Source organism: Pieris rapae, chromosome 22 (genome assembly GCF_905147795.1).
Source record: "Pieris rapae chromosome 22, ilPieRapa1.1, whole genome shotgun sequence".
NCBI classification, from domain to species: Eukaryota; Metazoa; Arthropoda; class Insecta; order Lepidoptera; family Pieridae; genus Pieris; species Pieris rapae.
In genome coordinates this window covers 5,746,853-5,766,909 of record NC_059530.1, presented here as the reverse complement: position 1 = coordinate 5,766,909, position 20,057 = coordinate 5,746,853, and the positions used below count along the sequence as shown (strand labels likewise).

The 20,057-nt window shown below is 33.8% G+C and overlaps 1 protein-coding gene across 2 annotated transcripts in view; it reads left to right on the top strand.

Annotated features, from left to right (window-relative positions):
- Positions 1 to 20,057, top strand: part of LOC110997989 (semaphorin-2A) — a 68,724-nt gene that overhangs the window by 40,083 nt on the left and 8,584 nt on the right. For both annotated transcript variants that reach the window (XM_022266394.2, XM_045633049.1), the window contains 7 exons: positions 13,699 to 13,786; positions 15,541 to 15,592; positions 15,933 to 16,103; positions 17,149 to 17,419; positions 17,973 to 18,203; positions 18,896 to 19,041; positions 19,850 to 19,965. In XM_022266394.2, the coding sequence (XP_022122086.2) occupies positions 13,699 to 13,786; positions 15,541 to 15,592; positions 15,933 to 16,103; positions 17,149 to 17,419; positions 17,973 to 18,203; positions 18,896 to 19,041; positions 19,850 to 19,965 (1,075 nt within the window). The remainder of the gene's footprint in view (positions 1 to 13,698; positions 13,787 to 15,540; positions 15,593 to 15,932; positions 16,104 to 17,148; positions 17,420 to 17,972; positions 18,204 to 18,895; positions 19,042 to 19,849; positions 19,966 to 20,057) is intronic.

Sequence of the window (20,057 nt, the reverse complement as noted above, 5' to 3'; positions counted from 1 at the left end):
TGGTTGCCAGCTGTGGGGCTGCACCAGTAATAGTAACATCCAAGTGATCCAACGTTTCCAAAACAAAGTGCTCAGGGGAATAGTCAATGCTCCCTGGTACATTCGCAATTACGACCTCCACCGGGACCTTAATGTTGAGGACGTCGCTACAGTAATAAAAAAGACTGCTGGAGCACACGAACATAGGCTCCACCATCACGTGAATGTCGAGGCTATCCAACTCCTTGACACCACGGACTTAGTGAGAAGACTGAAAAGGACAAAACCATTTGAACTAGTGATTTAGTGATAATGTACGTAAATATCAAGTGCTAAAGAGTGTCAGCAACATAGAACACAAGAACAGAGTGTCTTCTTCCCTTTAATAGAGACTGTAAGTAGTGTTATTGGACACTCACTTATATAATAATCCTTTTTAGTAAATTAGGTTAGACTTAAATTACTTATTAGTCTTAAGTTAGGCTAGATCGTAATGTTCCATGATGTCTCAGTGAAGACACATGTATATAGAAAAAAAAAAAAAAAAAAAAAAAATTTATTTATTTTTATTGAATGCAGTATTTTTTTCTTTGATATTAATTCAATCTACCACTCTACCAGACTCATATTAACATGTCTATGGTGTCTGCACCAGCCGCGCTTACTCTGCTTCACCGATCGCGTCAGAGAGATGTGAATACGCAGTATGCGTTCTGTCCCGCTCTAATGCGTATTGGCCGCTCCCATAATACGGATATATAAGCCGGATACACAGGCTCACACAGTTATAAAAAATAATTAACTTTATTTATGTTTAATACGTGTTAATGAATATTTTGGACTAAAATATGAGGATACACTACATATAGTGCAGGTAATATTTGGGAGTCAGTGACACGTCGGCGGTATCAGTGTTACGGTTCGCTGAGCAAGTGGGAACGGCGCGCCGCATACATTATTCTTATATTCAACGAGTTATGCCTGCGACGTTTGTGAATATATATATTTATTGTTAGTTATACATCGTAAGTAGTGTACAAGACGATCCCTGAGTTCGTAGGTTCGATTTTCGAACCTAGGTTTTATTTTATTTTATTGTATACATAATCTTAAATCAAACCTCAAAAAGAGAGATGTCAAGAAGTCCTTGGAGAAGCGGGAAGACAGATTTTTTAGTAGTAGTTTTAATTTCTTAGTATTATTTGTTGGTTTTAAATGTTAAAATTCAGTTTTTTAATTTTATTCTTTTGTTTTTTTTAATGTATCTTTGACTATTAATGCGCTTGCTTGTTTTCTGTTTTTTATACATAAATTGTTAATCTATGTAATCTGTTTTGGCTTTCTGTATTGTCTTAGTATTTTGTATTATAATATTTATAAGTATAAGCTGTTAGATTACTTATAATTAAATAAATAAATAAATAGAAAGAAGTTGGTGGTGGTTTAACACAAACTGGACACAGTTTGTTTGTCCACCAGGACGTCGAACAAATTTAAATAATTAACTTATATACAAACATATATTATCCTCACACTAATGCACTTTCTATGTGTGCAATTAACAGTTAGTGACGGAAGGCTGATTACTTAGAACTTAGTAAAATGATTAAAGGAACATACATTTGAGGCCCAGACCTAAAAAGTTGTGGCGCCTCAGTGCTACTGCTTTCCTCCTGTCCATTCAAAACGTATTTCTTTATATAAAATCGGTCTGCGTTTAATCGGTGTTAGTCAAAGAAAGGATGTAGTAGCGCCAGATATTACGAAGATAGCATCAGGAGTCACCAGTACTATCTATCAGGCGCCAACTGAAATCTTTAATTAGCCCCTGTGCCCTTGAACTGGAAGGAAGGAGAGAACTGAACTGAAGGGAATACAATAAAAGTTTGAGATATATTTCTTTTTGAATTACATATATATATATTATTAAAATAAAAATTTTGATGATTCATTGGATGGTTCCTTCCTAATACAGTGTTTTAAACCAGTACAGAGAAAATATCATCACCGCAGCACCATAGTCTAAATGTGGTTCATGTTTAAAAATTCAAATTAAGAACAATTATTCTGAATAATTAGGAGGGCAAGAAAAAATAAAGTACAGATAGTACATAGATTATTACTGTTTTATAATCTATGTTTATAAATATGTATATGTATTTATGATTCTATACTATAGATTGTCAATGACAAAGTGTCAGAAACGATAGAGTATATATTATATATTATTGACTTCAAATATCCCAATATACCATAAAGATTTAAGTATTTGGAATAAACGCACTTATTATTCTTATCGCTGAATTCCAAATAACTGGTTTTAAAAGTAAATAATACTGTTTGCTACCGATAACTAGTCATGTTATCCACAAATAATGAGCGCTCAGAATACATTATGATATACTTAATTCGTGTTCCGCGTCTGCGTACATACGAGTACGTACGCTTACTTGAGTATAGTAATGGTATAAGATTGTTATTACTTACTTAAATAAATATAAATGCACTAAATAATAATATATACATTGGTATTGTTACCGAATATAATTAAATGTATTAAACGGTAATTTATTCACTTTATAAGGGATGTGATTTTTGGTTATTTTTTTGGAATTTGAGCGAGACATTTCTATTAAAATATACTATGAGTTTGATTACAAAATCAACTCGTCGTCGACGTCCGTAGACGTCAGACGGCTATGAATATAAAATATAATAGAAAATAGAATCACGTTGATTCTAAAATTTTATTTCATACTATAGATTAATTGTAGCTTGTAAATGTGTTTTTGTATCTTTGTTAATCATTTACAGATACAAACGAGAGACACATATACATACATTTATATATCAACTGTCTATATGTACATTTGTTTTATTTTATGTTTTTTAAAAAGTTTCACAGGCTGGCAACGCAACTAACAAACGAATTGATGATCTACGGTAGATACCTAATTCTATTACGTAGGCTTGTTTTTCCCCCTAATACAAAAAATCTAGTCCCATTCGTCGTACACCGAGATAACACGAACTAAATCTCTATCCAAAAGCCGACTGCAGAATATTTTCTATTTACAGTGTTGCGGCTTAATTAATATTCATCAGGTCACGCCACGGTTTCGCTTTGTGTGATCTCTTCAAAGATTTGACGCAAGTGGAGAAAATTTGCCCTAGACCTTTATTGCATACGATCTTTGTTAGCATTATTACTATCTGTGGTCCCGTGTTGTCAAACAATTACTTGAATATTGTCTGTTTAATACAAAAATAGCGTCCTCGTTCAAACACGGCTTTAAGCTTTTGTCGACATTTACAATACATATGATATGTTTTATAGTACTATATACGTTTATATATCATCCTTTCATAAATATAGTCTAGCACGTAGATATTATGTAAAGTAAATAAAAAGACTATATTATTAATTATTGACGTGATAACGACTTATGAATCGATGAACGCCTGCTAGACGCACGAAAATCATGACTCATTGTCGCGTTCCGCCTGAGGCGCACGTGCAAGCGAGAGCGCGGATTAAATGATAGAGAGGCACAATCGGGCTTAGCTTTTGGCTTTTGTGTATTGCAATAAAAAATTGGCTTGTCTGTTTAATTGAAGTAAAAAATAATTAACGAGCGCTAAATGTTAGATATAAAAATTTTAAATTTTAATTTACTGTTTCTTTGTATCATATAAAATAAAGATAATTTAGTGTATGAATGTAATTGAAGTAGGTACTATACTTCAATGAACCCTGAAGTTAGCTATAGTCTACATTTTACATACTTTAGTTTTTTCAATTGTTAGTGTCGTTTTCGTACCAACGTAGAATATTTTTTTAAAGATCTTTTACGCCTTATTTTTTACAATAAAATTATATTTTTCACAAAACTCGACTCGGGTCCTTCCTGCCCGATACCGTCTCCCTCTGTGTAAAGCTGCAAGATATTTCCAATCCAATATAGAATAGCGTACTATTCATTCAAAGGTCGTCGACACACCCGCTAGCACGTGAGTGTTACGGGAGTCTTACCGAGCTACCCCATATTGACTAAAGGTATGAAAATTCAAGACGGCAAAGCTTTCTTAATATGAAAAGTCATTTCCCGTAAAATGTAATTACCTGTAAGAGTCGCTTATATATGATCCTGGAGGAGCTCATTTCACAGCATCTGCACTCATATTTTACACCGCCCAAAATGCAGACTTTACACCCGTAAATAATCTTTATTTCATGGCATTAAAGCACAATTTACGAGAACCTGTATAGATACTTTGAGATAACTAGTTTCGCTTGGAAACAAAGGAGTCGAAATATTTGAAATTTTTACACGTTGATGATTTCAATTATGCAAATATGTTAATGTTTGTGAGAAAAGGCATAGATGTGGAACATACATTATTGCATTTAGTTGGACGATTGCTGGTTGAGCCATGGGGTTCTGGTGGGTACAGCAGCGAGTCCCATATAACCCTGCATAAGGCAAACGTACCACGAATATTCGTAACGCATTTAAAAAAAAAATTAATCCACCGTGACAAACATTTTTGCGTTTCATTTTGTTTAATTAAATAATAAGAGAACACAAAGTTTTCTGATTACACGGCGATCATCTCAGTGTGACCATCTGAAAATTTTTGGCGATTTTGCATCATTAGGATGAAAATCTTCTTTTTTTTTTTTACAAAAAAAGACACTGGCAGAGACAATATGACGCATGTCACATGTGACGCTTCTCTCACTCTGAGGACTGTAGGTCATTAGAACGTAGTGGTTAGAAAGAAAATATTTTTCTTTTATAACAGTCGTCAAACAGGCTATTGACACTATCAATGCCAGATGGCTAGCGAGTGCGTTGCCGGTCTTGAAAAGAATTATAACGCTCCTTCTATCTGTTTACACCACTCCCATTGCAGTGAACAGTTTTGAGGCTCATCTAATGGGCACGCTTCAAATGAATACATAACTTTAGTATAGTTTAACGGGGACAGGCTTGTAACATAATGGTTTAGAGACTGAAACGAATTTCCGTATACATATAATGGATTATATAAGCAAAGACGTACGTACGTTCTTAACGCAACGTTCTTTTCGAACATTTTTAAATGCTAACTAGAAGTAATTACTAAAACCCTAATATGCCCTATTTATTCAAATTAATATATCAAAAATGTATGATAATAACCTTAAAATTGACTTCATTATGTCAATTTCGTATTGAATTGATTAGTAACAATAGTACAGGTTAAGCGTAGTTAATTTAAAAATAGATAAAGGTTAAAACATTTATTTTATGAATAATATATGTTTGTATAGATATTTATTTATATTGATAATTTCGTATATTACACAGGTAAATTCCCGTATTACCTCTTTAGAAATAATAATTTGCACCTCCACTAAGTGGAATCCCTCATATCGGTATCAATTCAAAGAAAGAGTGTACCAATTCTTAAAAGGATGGCAACGCACTTGCGAGCCGTCTGACAGTTTTATATGTATACAGTATAATTCGTTACCTTATACAAAAACGTACATATAAAATAGCCGGTTACATAAGACAATGTAACTCATATTGTCTTTTGTAATAGTATATAGTAATAGCAGTTATCATTTAACATCAGATGAGCCTACTGTCCGTTGGCGGCTTTTATTACATTGAAAAATGTGTGATCAAAACACATTGATAATGTTTTCTAGATTATTCCGTGTAATTTTTTTTTTGTAACCAATATTTAAGTACGTAAAGTCGTAAGTAAGGGCTAGTTTTTAACAGGCTGAGTTCTTTAAGGATCTGATGACGGTATAATTTCTTAAAGAAATATATTCAATGTAGTATGTATTTGTTACCAATGTCATATTAATAATAATTAGTCTGATTTCTGTGGCCACTTTGTGGAACCAGCTGTCTACTGAAGGTTTTCAAAACTAATACGACTTAGTGTTCTTCAAGAAAAAAGGCGTATCAATTCTATTAAAGCCACCAAATTATCTCTGGCATTGAGTGTCTATGGGCGGCGGTATCACTAGATGAGAGCGTATAAAAAAAAATAAAGAAAAACTGCTATAATTCAATAAAGGCTTGGCTTTTTGATTTCAGCATAATTTAATTGTTCTACAAATAAGCTTGTTAAAGTGTTATTGAGATAAAATTATATAAAACATATTAAAAGGATTATGAAGTAAAACATCTTATACATAATATTACTACACCTTAGTCATGTAGCAAAAAAAGGTCACATTAGTCGAATCAACGATGTAGCAGCTTGAATTGATGTGTCTAAATGACAATTAACACACTAAATACATGACGTGTGTTTACAAGTCTATAACCATGGTACGACGCCATCTTGCGTAGCGTTTGGCGGGTTAATTAAATTATAAATACTTAATTAGAATTTTAAATATTTATTAGAATTAAAAATTACAGAAATATATCAATTCTGCAGTCAATAAAGATAATTTGGAATTGATTTTGTTGTTGTTGGGGCATATGCTCGCCACACATGCCGCATTACGCTACCAAAGACAGGCGCAAAGTGATGACACTTAAGGTTGTCAACACAGATACTGACAGGTTGACAGCACTGAATCTTCAACAATGCAGGTCCACTTGCTTTACTGACCTATATCGGCTTTGGCACTGTTCACAGTAGCTTCAACTTAATTGTCGACACTTCGGTCCTAACGACTGTGCCGCAATCGGCCTATAAGGGGCCGCTCAGAAAGTTGTCACTGAATTTGGTTCGAATTAATCAGTATACCGTTTATACATCTTGAATCCCAAACACGGATTACATAAATTGTTATAAAATAAACTCTAACAATAAATTTATTTACTAGACGACTTGGGAAACTCCGCTTTGTCTTAATACTTATGATTTTAAAGTTAATTCGAAATTTAAATAATTTAAATTTAAATAATAATCGACCGGTCAGCCTCAATTTCGACATTTTGTTTATTTTTAAAATGTCTATGGTTTGTATAGGTATTACGTGAGCTGTCAGTTGCGTTATAATAATACTACTGATCTTTGTAATAATATTTTTATTGATATAATCACATTTTAATACTTGTGATCCTAGAGGAACTCAAATCCAATGCATCTTTTTTCTTCTTTCTTCATATCACTCGGTGTATGTGTGATTACTCCACTGCATTACAGCATCTGGAATTAGGTGTATTACCGCATAGGCACTATTCCTAATGCACCCACGATGTGCACTTTACCTATTAGTGGGAAGCCTGCCTTTTAACTAATAGAATTTTTAATCAAGCTGGCTTCAGAGCAATGTAATTGCACAATGTCGCAAAAGCAAATTAAAATCTGTTTAACTGAAGTGTAGAAGACAGACTAATCGAATGAAAACTCATAATGGAAGTAATACTTAGTGTCTAGAAAAATTGCCCTAGAAGAGTTGTAGTCGTGTTTTGTTTGATGTTCACATCAACACTAACTATGCAGTTCTGTTTTGTATCGCGCAGCCGCCCGCAGCGTGCCTTGAAAAAAAATGTGATGATCATTTCTTCACATTTAAATTAATTTTACTTTATTAGCAGACTATGTACGCTAGACTAAATAAAACAAAAAATGTAGACTTGCACCGACATTTGAAAATCGAATGAAATATTTTAAAATGCAGACTATACAATAGAGCGGTCCGGATAACGAAACTTCCTATATTTAAACGTAGTTAAGAATTATTTGTATTATCTTTACTGTATAAAATATGTAAAAACTCTTTAGTTCAAAACAAGCTCGGGACGTGTAGAACATACATTATACTGGTAAAATAAAACTTAAAGCGCCGCTAAAAAGGCGCGCAATGTCTGTGGTTACAATAAATCAATGTGTAAGTGCAAAAAGAACACTGTTTCCGTGCCACAGTATCTGGCCAGAGACACTGGACTCGACAGATTTACGCGAAGGAATATCTTTGGTAAAGCATAGAGTGTGCATGTTTGTGCGAAGTAGAATTTTAGCGACATACTGTATACCGTAAACGCAGTAGATTATTTTCATATTTGTAGAAATACTTCTGAATTTTGTTTGTTTGTTTTGTAGCTATTGCATAGATTTTATCGATATTGAGCGCGGTGACCCAATCAAGAAATTCCGTGACGAAAATAGAAAACTAACACACGATGACGATAGGTGCGGCCAATACGCGTTAGAGCGGGACAGAACGCATACTGAGTCTCATATAGGTCTGACGTGATCGGTGACGTAGCGCAGATGCGTTAGAATAGGACAGAACGCATACTGCGTATTCACATCTCTCTGACAAAATCAGTGACGTATCGTGTGACAGAATTGATAGGCGTGTTAGTCTGAATCTAGTAGAAATAAAAAATAAATAAATAACAATTAAGTTGATAAAAATGATCGAGTGTGTGACACGTTTTTGTTATTATGAGAATACTCCTAAAACGCGGTGTCTATAACGCGGAACCTGTCTACCGTGTTATGGGAGGGAATAGGTACTATCTTGCATTTGTTTATTGTTCCCGCAATAGTAAGTGGTAACAACACTGGCTCGTACAAGAGCAAATACTTAACCGAAACGAAATTTATTCTTATCAACGCCATGTATTTTCATTAGAAAGCATTCTAAAGGAACAATAACACTAGATAGTGTCATTCTATGTTCTATTACGTTGTTTATTTCTAGACCAAGTAACTTTGATGCTGTGAAATCGCTTTTGTATCGGTTTTATTAGCAACACTCAATATTCTCTCCGTTAATCTATATTATTTAAATTTCTTATATATATATATTAGTAATCATAACATCATATATATGTATATATACAGTATTTACAATTTATTAATAAATAAAATAAAAACTAATAGATAAATACGAATTTTATTTATTTTTATTTTTGACCTACTGTCATCCGATATATCGCCCGATGATTTTTATTTATTTTAATAGAAGGCAGACAGGAAGCTCGCTAGTGCGTTGCCGGCTTTTTAGGAAGTGGTTCGGAAATAGTTCAGTGGGCAGCTGGTTCCACGTAGCATGTACTTAACAACAAATGTAAAACGTTTAGAACAGTTAAATGCAAAATAAACTTGCGGACTAAGAATACAATATAAACTGGGACATTTTAATTGCATGGATTGTAATACCAATTGTGGCGAGGCATAGCGAGGCATTGCAAAACAAATAAGATTTTAAAACTTCATGTGCAACGTCGACATTTTCTTTTTACAGTCTGCTCCAGACAGTTTAAGCCTATTGAATATAAAAGTATTAGTAGCTAAGAGCAGCCTTATGAGGATAGATTTTTTATATTTATTTCTTATAGGCAATAGACATAAAACAATCAGTGGCGCTACAACCTCTTTAGGTATAGGCCTGAGATTTCTGAATCTGTTTCATGATCATTTTTAAATCTAATAGGCAAGTAGGTGATCAGTCTAAGATATGTCGGTTTCCTCACGATGTTTTCCCTCACCGTTCGAGCAAATCTTAAATGCGCACATAGAAAGAAAGCCCATTGGTGCACAGCCGGGGATCGAACCTACGACCTCAGGTATGAGAGTGGCACGCTGAAGCCACTAGGCCACCATTGCTCTAGGCAATAGGCATAGACATTTATTACTATACCGCGATATATCTTATATCTTTAAACGAGCAATTCTTGTATATATATATATATAATTGGAATCTCGGAATCGGCTCCAACGATTTTCATGAAATTTAGTATACAGAGGGTTTCGGGGGCGATAAATCGTATTAGCTAGGAATCATTTCTAGAAAATGTCATTTTATCTGTGTTTTATCAACTTCAACATATAATTGCTCGTTTAAAGATGTCAGTCAGTCAAATAAAAACTTAAATATGAATATAATTATCTTTATTCGATAATTATATTCATATTTCATAATTTTATTAGTATGTAATTCGTACTTAAATAAAATTTCCAAAAACCGCGATTTATAAAAAAAGCTAAGCTCGGTCATCCAGGTCCTATGCTCCTTATGTGAGGAGTAATATAGTGAAGCAATCAACACGTCTAAGACACAACGTCGTCTTAAGTCAAAAATGTCAAACGCCAAACTGAGACAAATTATTTTGACAGCTCTTGAAACTATTTAACTTAACGTGCTAAAACACAGGCCTTCATTTCATTTAAATAATTAAATTCTTAATTCTTTAGTTTACTTTTCCTAAAGAATTTCAGTCGCAAATAAATTTACGTCTAACTATCGTTAGACAAACGAATCGTTTAAAAGGGATTCAACTAGTAAGCTTCTCTAAGACTGCCGTTAGTTGAAGAAATTTGGAACTCGGGTTTGAAGTTTATGAACAAAATTTGCTGGTATAACGTGCAAGCAGTTGACCCTGGAAAATTTATTAAAAATATTATCATTAATATTTTTGTACTCCCAATTTAGGCTCACACGGACGATTTTTTAATTATTTATTACATTTGAGTTCAAGAAATGTTTATTATTTAGATACACGAGAAGCTTAATAAGCTATAGTAAAATTAGCCAACCTGTTATTAAAGTCACTTGTAAATACGGGAAGATGTATTATATAGTGGTGTTCAGTTTTAAAGAAATTTGTTTTCTACTTCTGAATACGGACAATCCCTATCAGGCAGTTTTTGTGTATAATAATAATTACACATAAAGACATATGTAGACAATAAAATGGACACATGAATCACAACGATATCAGTGAGATCAAAAACTTAGATTAGTAAATGTATTTAGAAGCACGCGCACAAAAATCGTTGCATCTAAGTTTTTTTAATACGATAAACGTAATATTATTTATACAATATGTTAGTTACATTATATATGTATTTGTTGCTTACGTGATTAGGCGACACACAGACAGAGGGAGCAGCTTCGGAAGGAATGCAACACACATTTCCAGTAGACTTGCTAGTGCGTTGCCGGCTTTATGCTTATTATTATTACGGGGTCTGGTTATAATAAGCAGTTTTAATAGGAAACGGACAGGAGGCTCATTTAGAGTTAAGTGGCGCCATCAATGGACCCTCTCAATGCCAGAGGGCTCGCGAGTGCGCTACCGGCCTTAAACTTTTGACGGTATTATGAATAAAACGTGGAAGAAAATAAATTTTGGCAAATTTAGACAAATTCAATAATTAAAAAAGGTTCTCGATTATCTAGGGGCAGATAGACGCAGCTGCCTCTGTCTTCCCCCGATTGGACTATGACGTAACATGTTGCTCGACAATAAATAATTTGTATTGGCTCACTTGTTGCGGTGTTCATCGTCCGATGTTATCTACATAATGCGGTTTCGGCGCCAACTTCACATTGCTAGATTTACATTTTAAACAAATCCGTTATAAATTTACTGCCCAATTATTAAATTCAAACAACACTCATTATTTACACAAGGCCGCGTATTTTGCATGAATTAACATTTGTATTGAAATTGAAACTTTTTCGAAAATGTATTCTGCGATTTTGAATGCGAAATGTCATCTTCGTTCGCTCTAGTTGGTGCGGTATTTAATAAAATGTGAAAACGATTTCGGAAAATGTATCACAGATATTTTATATCTATCGTGAAATGTATGAAGTTTTGTGAAGGCCTTGTAAACTGATCTAAGGAAATGCGATGTCTTCAAAGCCATCTAGTTCCCTGCAACTACGCGATAAAAATTAACACGTACGGTGAATGAAAACGTTCATGTTTATTTCAGCATTAGGTTAAAATATAAAGTGTAATGTATTTACTGGCATACAAGAAGTTGCCGTGGTAACATACTTGTTATAAAAAATATTGATTTAAAAATGTCTCTTAGAAAAGTATTTCATTAATATAAATAAAACCTTTGATCTCTCATGTCGACTTACGCCCAATAATTAATCCACAATTGTTTTTAATCTGAGATCAGACCGTGACAGTCGATCGATCTCCTAACTGCATCCCAATAACCCGAACAACCAAACCCTACGAAGACAATCCATTTTTGGCGACGGATAGAATGCAATCTATTCGCTCTTTACACACATATTTGATAATTAATATAAAACAAATAAAATATACAGGTCTATGTTTAAAACGTATCAAATAGCTTTTTAATTATTTTAAAAACTGGTGTCAGTTAAAATCTTAACATAGGATATTGGCACAGTTGAACTATTATTTTCATACAAAGCTCTATCAACATACACAGATCCGACCTACCATGGATAGCTTGTCTGGACAGATGGCTACAATCTGTTGAAATCTGTTGATTGGTTATTGGCACACTTTTATCAATATTTGGATGATATGTCTATCTCAGATGGTCAAAATTGGATTGAGATAGGTTACTGGGTTTGGGCGTAAATGTATTACTTTTATTATTATCGGATAAAGTAAGAAGTAATAGAATAATAACTTTAATTGCGAGTTTTTGGATAGTGAAGACGCGTTAACAAACTCTGAAGGGGTCTGGTTAACTTTAATAAGTTTAAGTGGTTGGTAGGGGCCAATACACGAAAGGTTGCGTGTTTCGCCAATAACCACTGGTTATACCACTCCCAATTAGATTCCCATTAAATTGCATATATGCAACACGTTGGTACTTGGTTGATAACTTGCCTGAGCCTGAAAAAGATCTTAAGGACCAAAAAAGTACATTGAATTGAGGAGTCTTGGCCTGGTGGCTTCAAGGAGTGAAGCCCTGAGGTCGTAGGATCAAACCCCAGCTGCGCTCCTGAAACACTCGCTCATACAGGAAAATAACTAGGAAACCATGCCTATTGCTGATAGAGGACAATTCTTTGTTTTTTTATTATTATTAATTACTTAAAGATGTCATGTAGAACATGGTAATGGGTGCAACTCCTTACAAACGTTGTATAAAAGAAAAACTTGGCAATTAAAAAGAGTGGCGGAGAGTTTATTGCCAGTTCTTCTCGTCCGTTCTACGCCGATTTTAGAACTGGTAGTTAATGTAAAATTAGAAGCATTTAAAATCTATTTCTTTGTTAGCGTTCATAAGTGTACATTGTTTTGCCTAACTAAATGATTTTGAATTTGAACCGGTTTCTGTGTATTCAGCACATAAAGCTGATCTACTTGCCTATAAGAAAAAGAACACAAAACAGATAGAGAAATTTGAGGCCTAGAATTAAAAGGTTTTAGCGCCACTTTTTGCAGTGGCTAAAATATACCCATTGTTGACGAAAAAATAATGCGTGCTTAGCCACAGCTAAATCTTAATATATATATTTCTTGTGTGCGTCTGTATGTGACTGAACTCCTCCTAAACGACTGGACCGATTTAGACGAAATTTTTTGTGTGTATTCAAGGGGATCTGGGAATGGTTTAGATTCACAATTTTGTCCGCTGTACAATGTTTTTTTAACTAATTTTCAATTTATTAGTTGTTGTTGATTTTGGAATGTTTTACATTGGATCCGACAGACGGCGCTACCATCGCAGTGTCAAATTTTAAATAATATTCGAATTTTAATTTTAGTCTGTCCCGAAATTTAAAAAAAGTTTTGTTATCATTGTGTTATATCGTGGGTGACCATGTGCTGGATCGTTAGATATTGTCATAACATTTGAACAATAATTTTCATCAAAATGGCTTATTAAAAATTTAAATTTTGAAATTAAAGACGTGTAGACAGGACAGCGTCTGTCGGATCCGCTAGTATAATATGTAAATTTATAAAATATAACCTCTAACATAATTTCTACAATGATTTTTCTTCTTTTCAGATCACATCAGAGAGTTCGCGTGCGGGACTTTATTCTATCGTTCCTTATACATTAATGAAGAAAGAAACACACTTTATGTTGGTGCTATGTAAGTGTTTGAGTTGTGTCTATGGCTTATATTGGCGGCCATTTTGAACACATTTTTAAGGTTATATAAGTCTAAATTAGTTATTAATATTGTTTTTTTTATTTTCTCTAGATTAAGGTTCTATAGATTAATATAAATATATTTTGTCTTTATATAACTTCTGGTTATGCACTTCTTGCACTCATAATTTTTTTATTTATTGTTCTCTTTTCTTACTAGGGTTACCTGGAAGAGATCGCTTGTTAGCGATAAGGCCGCCCGTTGCATCCCTTGTAATTTATATATATTGTGTTATTTGTGTTTTTTTCTAGCAACGAAGTGTGAATAAATAAATAAAACGAATGATATGTTTAATAATAAAAACTGTTATTTTAAACCTATGCATAAAGAACAATGGTATTAACTATATAATCTAATTCAGAAGTGTTATTCTGTAAATTAGAACGATTTCCAATGTCCAAAATAGACAGTCTGACACAAACGTTCCAGTTACCGAAACAAATTCTATGTATTTACGTCGCATTGATGTCACGAACTTGGAATTACGTGGTAGTGAATTCGATATGGAATAGCTTTTGAAGTTGTAGGGTAAGCCTGCAGTCCGAAATAGATAGCTTTCATATTGCAATCGTTATAATTTCATATCAAGGACTCGTGGGAAATTAATGTCTTAAACGAATCTTTAAATTAGCTTCGTTCCCCGATAATATAACTTTATAATACAAATTAAAATACATATTTTAAAAAGGTTTATCATTTTGCTTTGTTAAAACCGTAAATACATTTATTCAAATAAAAAACCCTTTAATGGACGTATTAAGAAAGTATTTTTAAGTTTATAGAAATTGTCTTTGAGATTAATACTGGACTTCAAATACTATGGAAAAAGCATTTTTGTTTACATTATTGCTTGCATATGCCTATTAAACTTTCTAAAAAAAATCTGTAAGTCTATTTTAGGGTTTTTATAGTCAAATTTGGTCAATATATATGCGAAGCTATTAAAGATATAAATGATTTTTTTATAGAACAGGGGGCAAACGGGCAGGAGGCTCACCTGATGTTAAGTGATGCCGCCGCCCATGGACACTATAAATAATCATATAAACACGGCATTGAAATTTGACGAAATTTTATTTTAATAAATATATGAGAACATAATATCATACATTAAAAATACCTCCACGAAAAAAATATAGTTGAGTACCGAGCATTTATGATTTATAAGGATCAAATATCAAATACTATCGCTTATAATCAAATAAATTACAGTTATATGACCTACATTTTACAGGTATTTCAGTTGTCACTTGCAGATCGTTATTTTAACTGTCTATCGTTATTATATCTGTTATAATGTACTGTGCTCATAGCTATTGAATTTTGTGATCTGTGCATTCCTGTAATTTGTTATAAACTTTTTACTTGAAGTTATATTATCATTTGTCATATTTTCATAATACATATTACAAACAATTTGTATGGCTCAAAACTTGGCGATTAAAAAGAGTGGCGGAGAGTTTCTTTCTTCTTCAGTCTACGATCTGTCTCATTTATAGGGACAACTGAAACGACAAAACCAACGAAGGAAAAGAAAACAATAATTTTTAAATAATAAATAATAGAATAATTTTTAACTACTATTTCAAATAATTTTATCCAAAAAATATTGTTTCTTATACTTTTGTCAGGTTTCTTTAATGTTTGGATAATTGCTATGGTGTCCAAATTACAATTGACGTTTATTGTTTCAGGGATCGAATATTTAAGTTAAACTTGACAGATATAAGTCAATCACATTGTGAGGTAAGTTTTATTAATTTCAATCAATAAAACATTTTAATATATTCTTGAACGGAAAAAACGCTGGTAGAGATTCAGTGACGGGACTGGAACCATGACTTCCGCACGTCAAAATCCTAAACAATTTAAGTTGAATTTAGCGCTAAATTCCTTAGCTATACCTAATTTAATTATGTAGAAACCCAATTTTAAAGTATCAAAATGTTGCAATCCAAGTTGAATAACTAATTGCTTAAATGTTTTGTCACGCTCATTTCGCAATTAAGTGATAAGGACATCTAATACCTATAGTAGATTGAATATGACAAGAATACACGTACTGTAACGGTTTAAATTATTTCAGAGAGACGCTCTATTATTAGAGGCAAGTAATGTAGCTCGTTGTGTAAGCAAAGGAAAATCAGAGCCATTTGAATGTAGAAACCACATACGAGTATTGCAGCCTCTTGGTGATGGAGAAAGGTTGTACGTGTGCGGTACAAACGCTCATAGCCCCAAAGATTGGGTGGTTTACGTAAGTATCGAGTTCGAAATTTAAAATTCGTTGCCCGTTAGACAGTTACGTAATATTGAACCATAATAATTAACGTAAGTATCGAGTTCGAAATTTTAAATTCGTTACCCATTAGACAGTTCGTTAATATTGAACCAATATCAAACACTTTTATGTTATCATTAGCAAAATCCTAAATAGCCCGCCATTCGGAAAAATTAGTTATGTAAATTTTCGAATTTCGAAACGCGGGCTCTACGCGTATGACAGATATTGTTTTTCCAATAGAAACGGCATCAAAGGAGTTGTTAATATTTGGTTACACAGATTAGTGAAGTGACACTGACAGGCACAGATCAGATTTTATATAAATATATTAATATATTATTTCAGTTCAGGAATTACGTGGAATGTTCCTTTACTTGTATTGTATACTTAATAACATCTAGTTAGTTCACGTTTTTTTTAAATAGAGTTGTTTATTTTAGTTTGTTAATAGGGTCACACCATGACACCTTTTGTGGTTATCAAACTCGATTGGTTGTGGTCGATTTAAAACTTTAAAGTCAAATATAATTGTACACAGAAATTAAAACTATAAAATTGCTATGCCGGCTTTGTGGCGTGCATCATCTGATTTTTATTTTTTTTTTTATTTATAGTGGAATATAGCGTTCAAAGAACTATCTATATGAAAATAAAATCACGTTGTCATTTAGTAGTTTTAAGATATAAATTAACTTAACCGACATTAAATTTGCTTTAAAAAAATGATGATCAACAGAAAACTACAGCTACTACAATAATTTTGATCATAGCCTCAGATTTCTGTTTCATGATATTTTTTTTAATTAGACAATCATCAATCGTCCTTTATCGTTATGTTAATTGCGCACATAAAAGTCCATAGATGAACAGCCGTGATTCGAATTCACGATCTCAGATTTGAAAGACGCACGATATAGTCATATACAGATATATAACACACCCGAGTTATAAACGAAAGTCTATTAGTCCATGTGCCAAATTGCATTCGGTTACTTCAATATACATATGTTCTGCACAGTTAAATCTAACGCACCTGCCCCGGCATGAATATGTGCCAGGAGTTGGACTTGGCGTAGCCAAGTGCCCCTATGACCCAGCGGACAACAGCACCGCAGTGTGGGTCAATCGTGGCAACCCCGGTGGCCTGCCAGCGCTGTACGCCGGGACGAACGCCGAATTCACTAAAGCGGATCCGGTCATATTTCGAAACGACCTTTTCGATTTACGAACGGGTCAAAAGAGGTTCAATTTTAAACGGACGTTGAAGTACGACTCGAAATGGTTGGACAGTGAGTATATAGAAGATATCATATGGAACATGGTGTAATGGTTGCAGCTCCTTACAAACATTACGTAAAAAAAGACTTGGCGATTAAAAAGAGTGGCGTAATTGTTTCGATTGATATTTGTATGTGCTCTAAATGAATGTCATGTTTGCCTTTAATTGCTTGTCACATTCGACATTCTATTTTGTGCTTGTTTTAACCAATGGATCAGTGTGCCGAGCGTAGGCAAACTTTATCAATAAAAAAAAGAGAGTTTACTGTCAGTTGTTCTCTTCCGTTCTACGCCCTTTTGAGAACTGGCATTAAATGTAAAATTAGAATCATTTAATAAATATTTCTTTTTTTTGACGTTTATAAGTGTACATTATGTTACCTATATGAATAAATGATTTTTGTTTGTTTGTTTATATAGATTCCCGAATATTAGTTTCTTTGGGTTGATATTAAGACAAAGGGGCACAGCTCTAATAAAGCTTCAGAGTAATTAAGCCATCGCTTTGTATACGTTAGTACATTTAGAACACGATTGCCTATCCAAATTTCCAATTTATTTCAGAAACCAATTTTGTGGGATCGTTCGATGTTGGGGAGTACGTTTTGTTCTTTTTTCGGGAAACCGCCGTGGAATTCATGAACTGTGGCAAAGCTGTTTACTCTCGAGTGGCGAGGGTATGCAAACAAGACACTGGTGGCAAGCATATACTGAGCCAGAATTGGGCCACTTATTTGAAAGCCAGACTGAACTGCAGCATACCTGGAGAGTTTCCCTTCTACTTTGATGAGATACGTAAGTTTGAACTGCAAAAATATAACTTTTAAAGTTCGCTAAAGTGAGTTTACAGCTTGCCTCGAACGCTACATTGTTTTAAATTGAATTTTCTTATTGTTATAAAAGCAACCCGCTTACTATGTATCGGTGCTAAAGGATTTGTTACGCGACTTTACTGTTAATACGAACAGTATTTATTACTATAAAAATGAACGTTTATAAGTATTATATTGTCACGGAAATCGGCGTAGTTTTGAAAACTATAATTTTTATTGTTTTGTATAAAACATAAAAAATATGTTTATTGTGGAATATAAAATACAGGTATCACTTATCCCACATTAAATTTGAATAATTTATGTTTGTATTTTTAATTCATGTTCACCATAATTGTCATGTTTTTTAGAATAAATTGTAACATACTGTAGAAAATGTATTTCATATGATGTTGTGTACTTTAATGTAGTAGTTTATGAGGTGAGTAATTGGGCAATCCATGCATTATTTGTTTTCAATATCTATAAAGAAATTGAAAATAATATATAAGTAAAAAATCATCTCAGAGGGCTCGCAAATACGTTGCCGGCCTTTTAAAATCCAATGCAATGTCATTGAAAAAAGTTTAATTTTTGCAAAATAAGTTTTTGTTTTACACTATACATTAAACACTTTCTTACATGTATGCTTAGTCCAAAAATAATTTTTTCTAGAAAGCGTTTATCAGATGCCGGGTGATAGCAGTAAATTCTACGCGGCGTTCACAACCGGCGCAAGCGACGGTCTTGTTGGATCAGCCATCTGCACATTTACGATGGACGACATACAGGAAGCCTTCGCTGGAAGGTTTAAAGAACAGGTAATCCTAAATCGTTGAGTGTGACTTGCAGTTTTTAAGGCAATATTTACGTATATATCTTAATATATAAATAATGCGACATATTGTTTGTCCGAAACATGATGACGATGACGATGAACACCTAAGCTACTAAACCGATTTCAATATAAAATTGAAAAGTGTGCAGATTAATCTAACTATAGAGTACGTGTGACAGAACTCCACTTAAACGGCACAGCAGGTAGTTTGCGCTCAGTCGCAAAAGGTTTCACATTTATCCCCCCTTTCCTCTTGTCAGAAAGTAAGGAAAGCTCTCAAAAATAACAGTATATAAACGTATTAATTATTTTTTTTGGAATCCACGAAAATGCTTAAAAAATCCGCCGTTCCACAACTGCGCGTTTTTCAAGGCAGTTTTTGCCGCGCACCACCACTTTGTGGAACAGCTGCCCACTGAAGTATTACCGAACCAATTCGACTTAGGGTCCTTCAAGAAAAGAGCGTACACATTCTTAAAAGGCCGGCAACGCACTCGCGAGCCCTCTAGCATCGAGAGTGTCCATGGGCGGCGGTATCACTTAACATCAGGTGAGCCTCCTACCCGTTTTCCCACTATTCTATAAAAAAAATACATCGTTTCAAGCATAGCCAAATGAGAAAGAAGTAAATATTACTCTTGACGTAATCACCAAATAAGTAAATCAATGACCTTCAAAGTGCTGACCACAGAACATATCAAGGAGGTTCTTTATATGTTCTGTGGTGCTGACGTCATACGTGAACGGCGCCTAAGTGTAATTGAGACTTAATACAGGTAATTTCTTGACAGGCTACATCAAGCTCGGCTTGGCTGCCTGTGCTTCGCGCCCGTGTGCCGGAACCACGACCAGGCACGTGTGTCAACAATACAGAGTCGTTGCCCGATAACGTGCTCAATTTTATCAGGTAACACCCTCGTTACTATCTTATCTGTGGAATTTATTAGGTAGGGATTTCGGAGTCCATTTCAATGCCTTGCATATTTCCTATGAAATTAG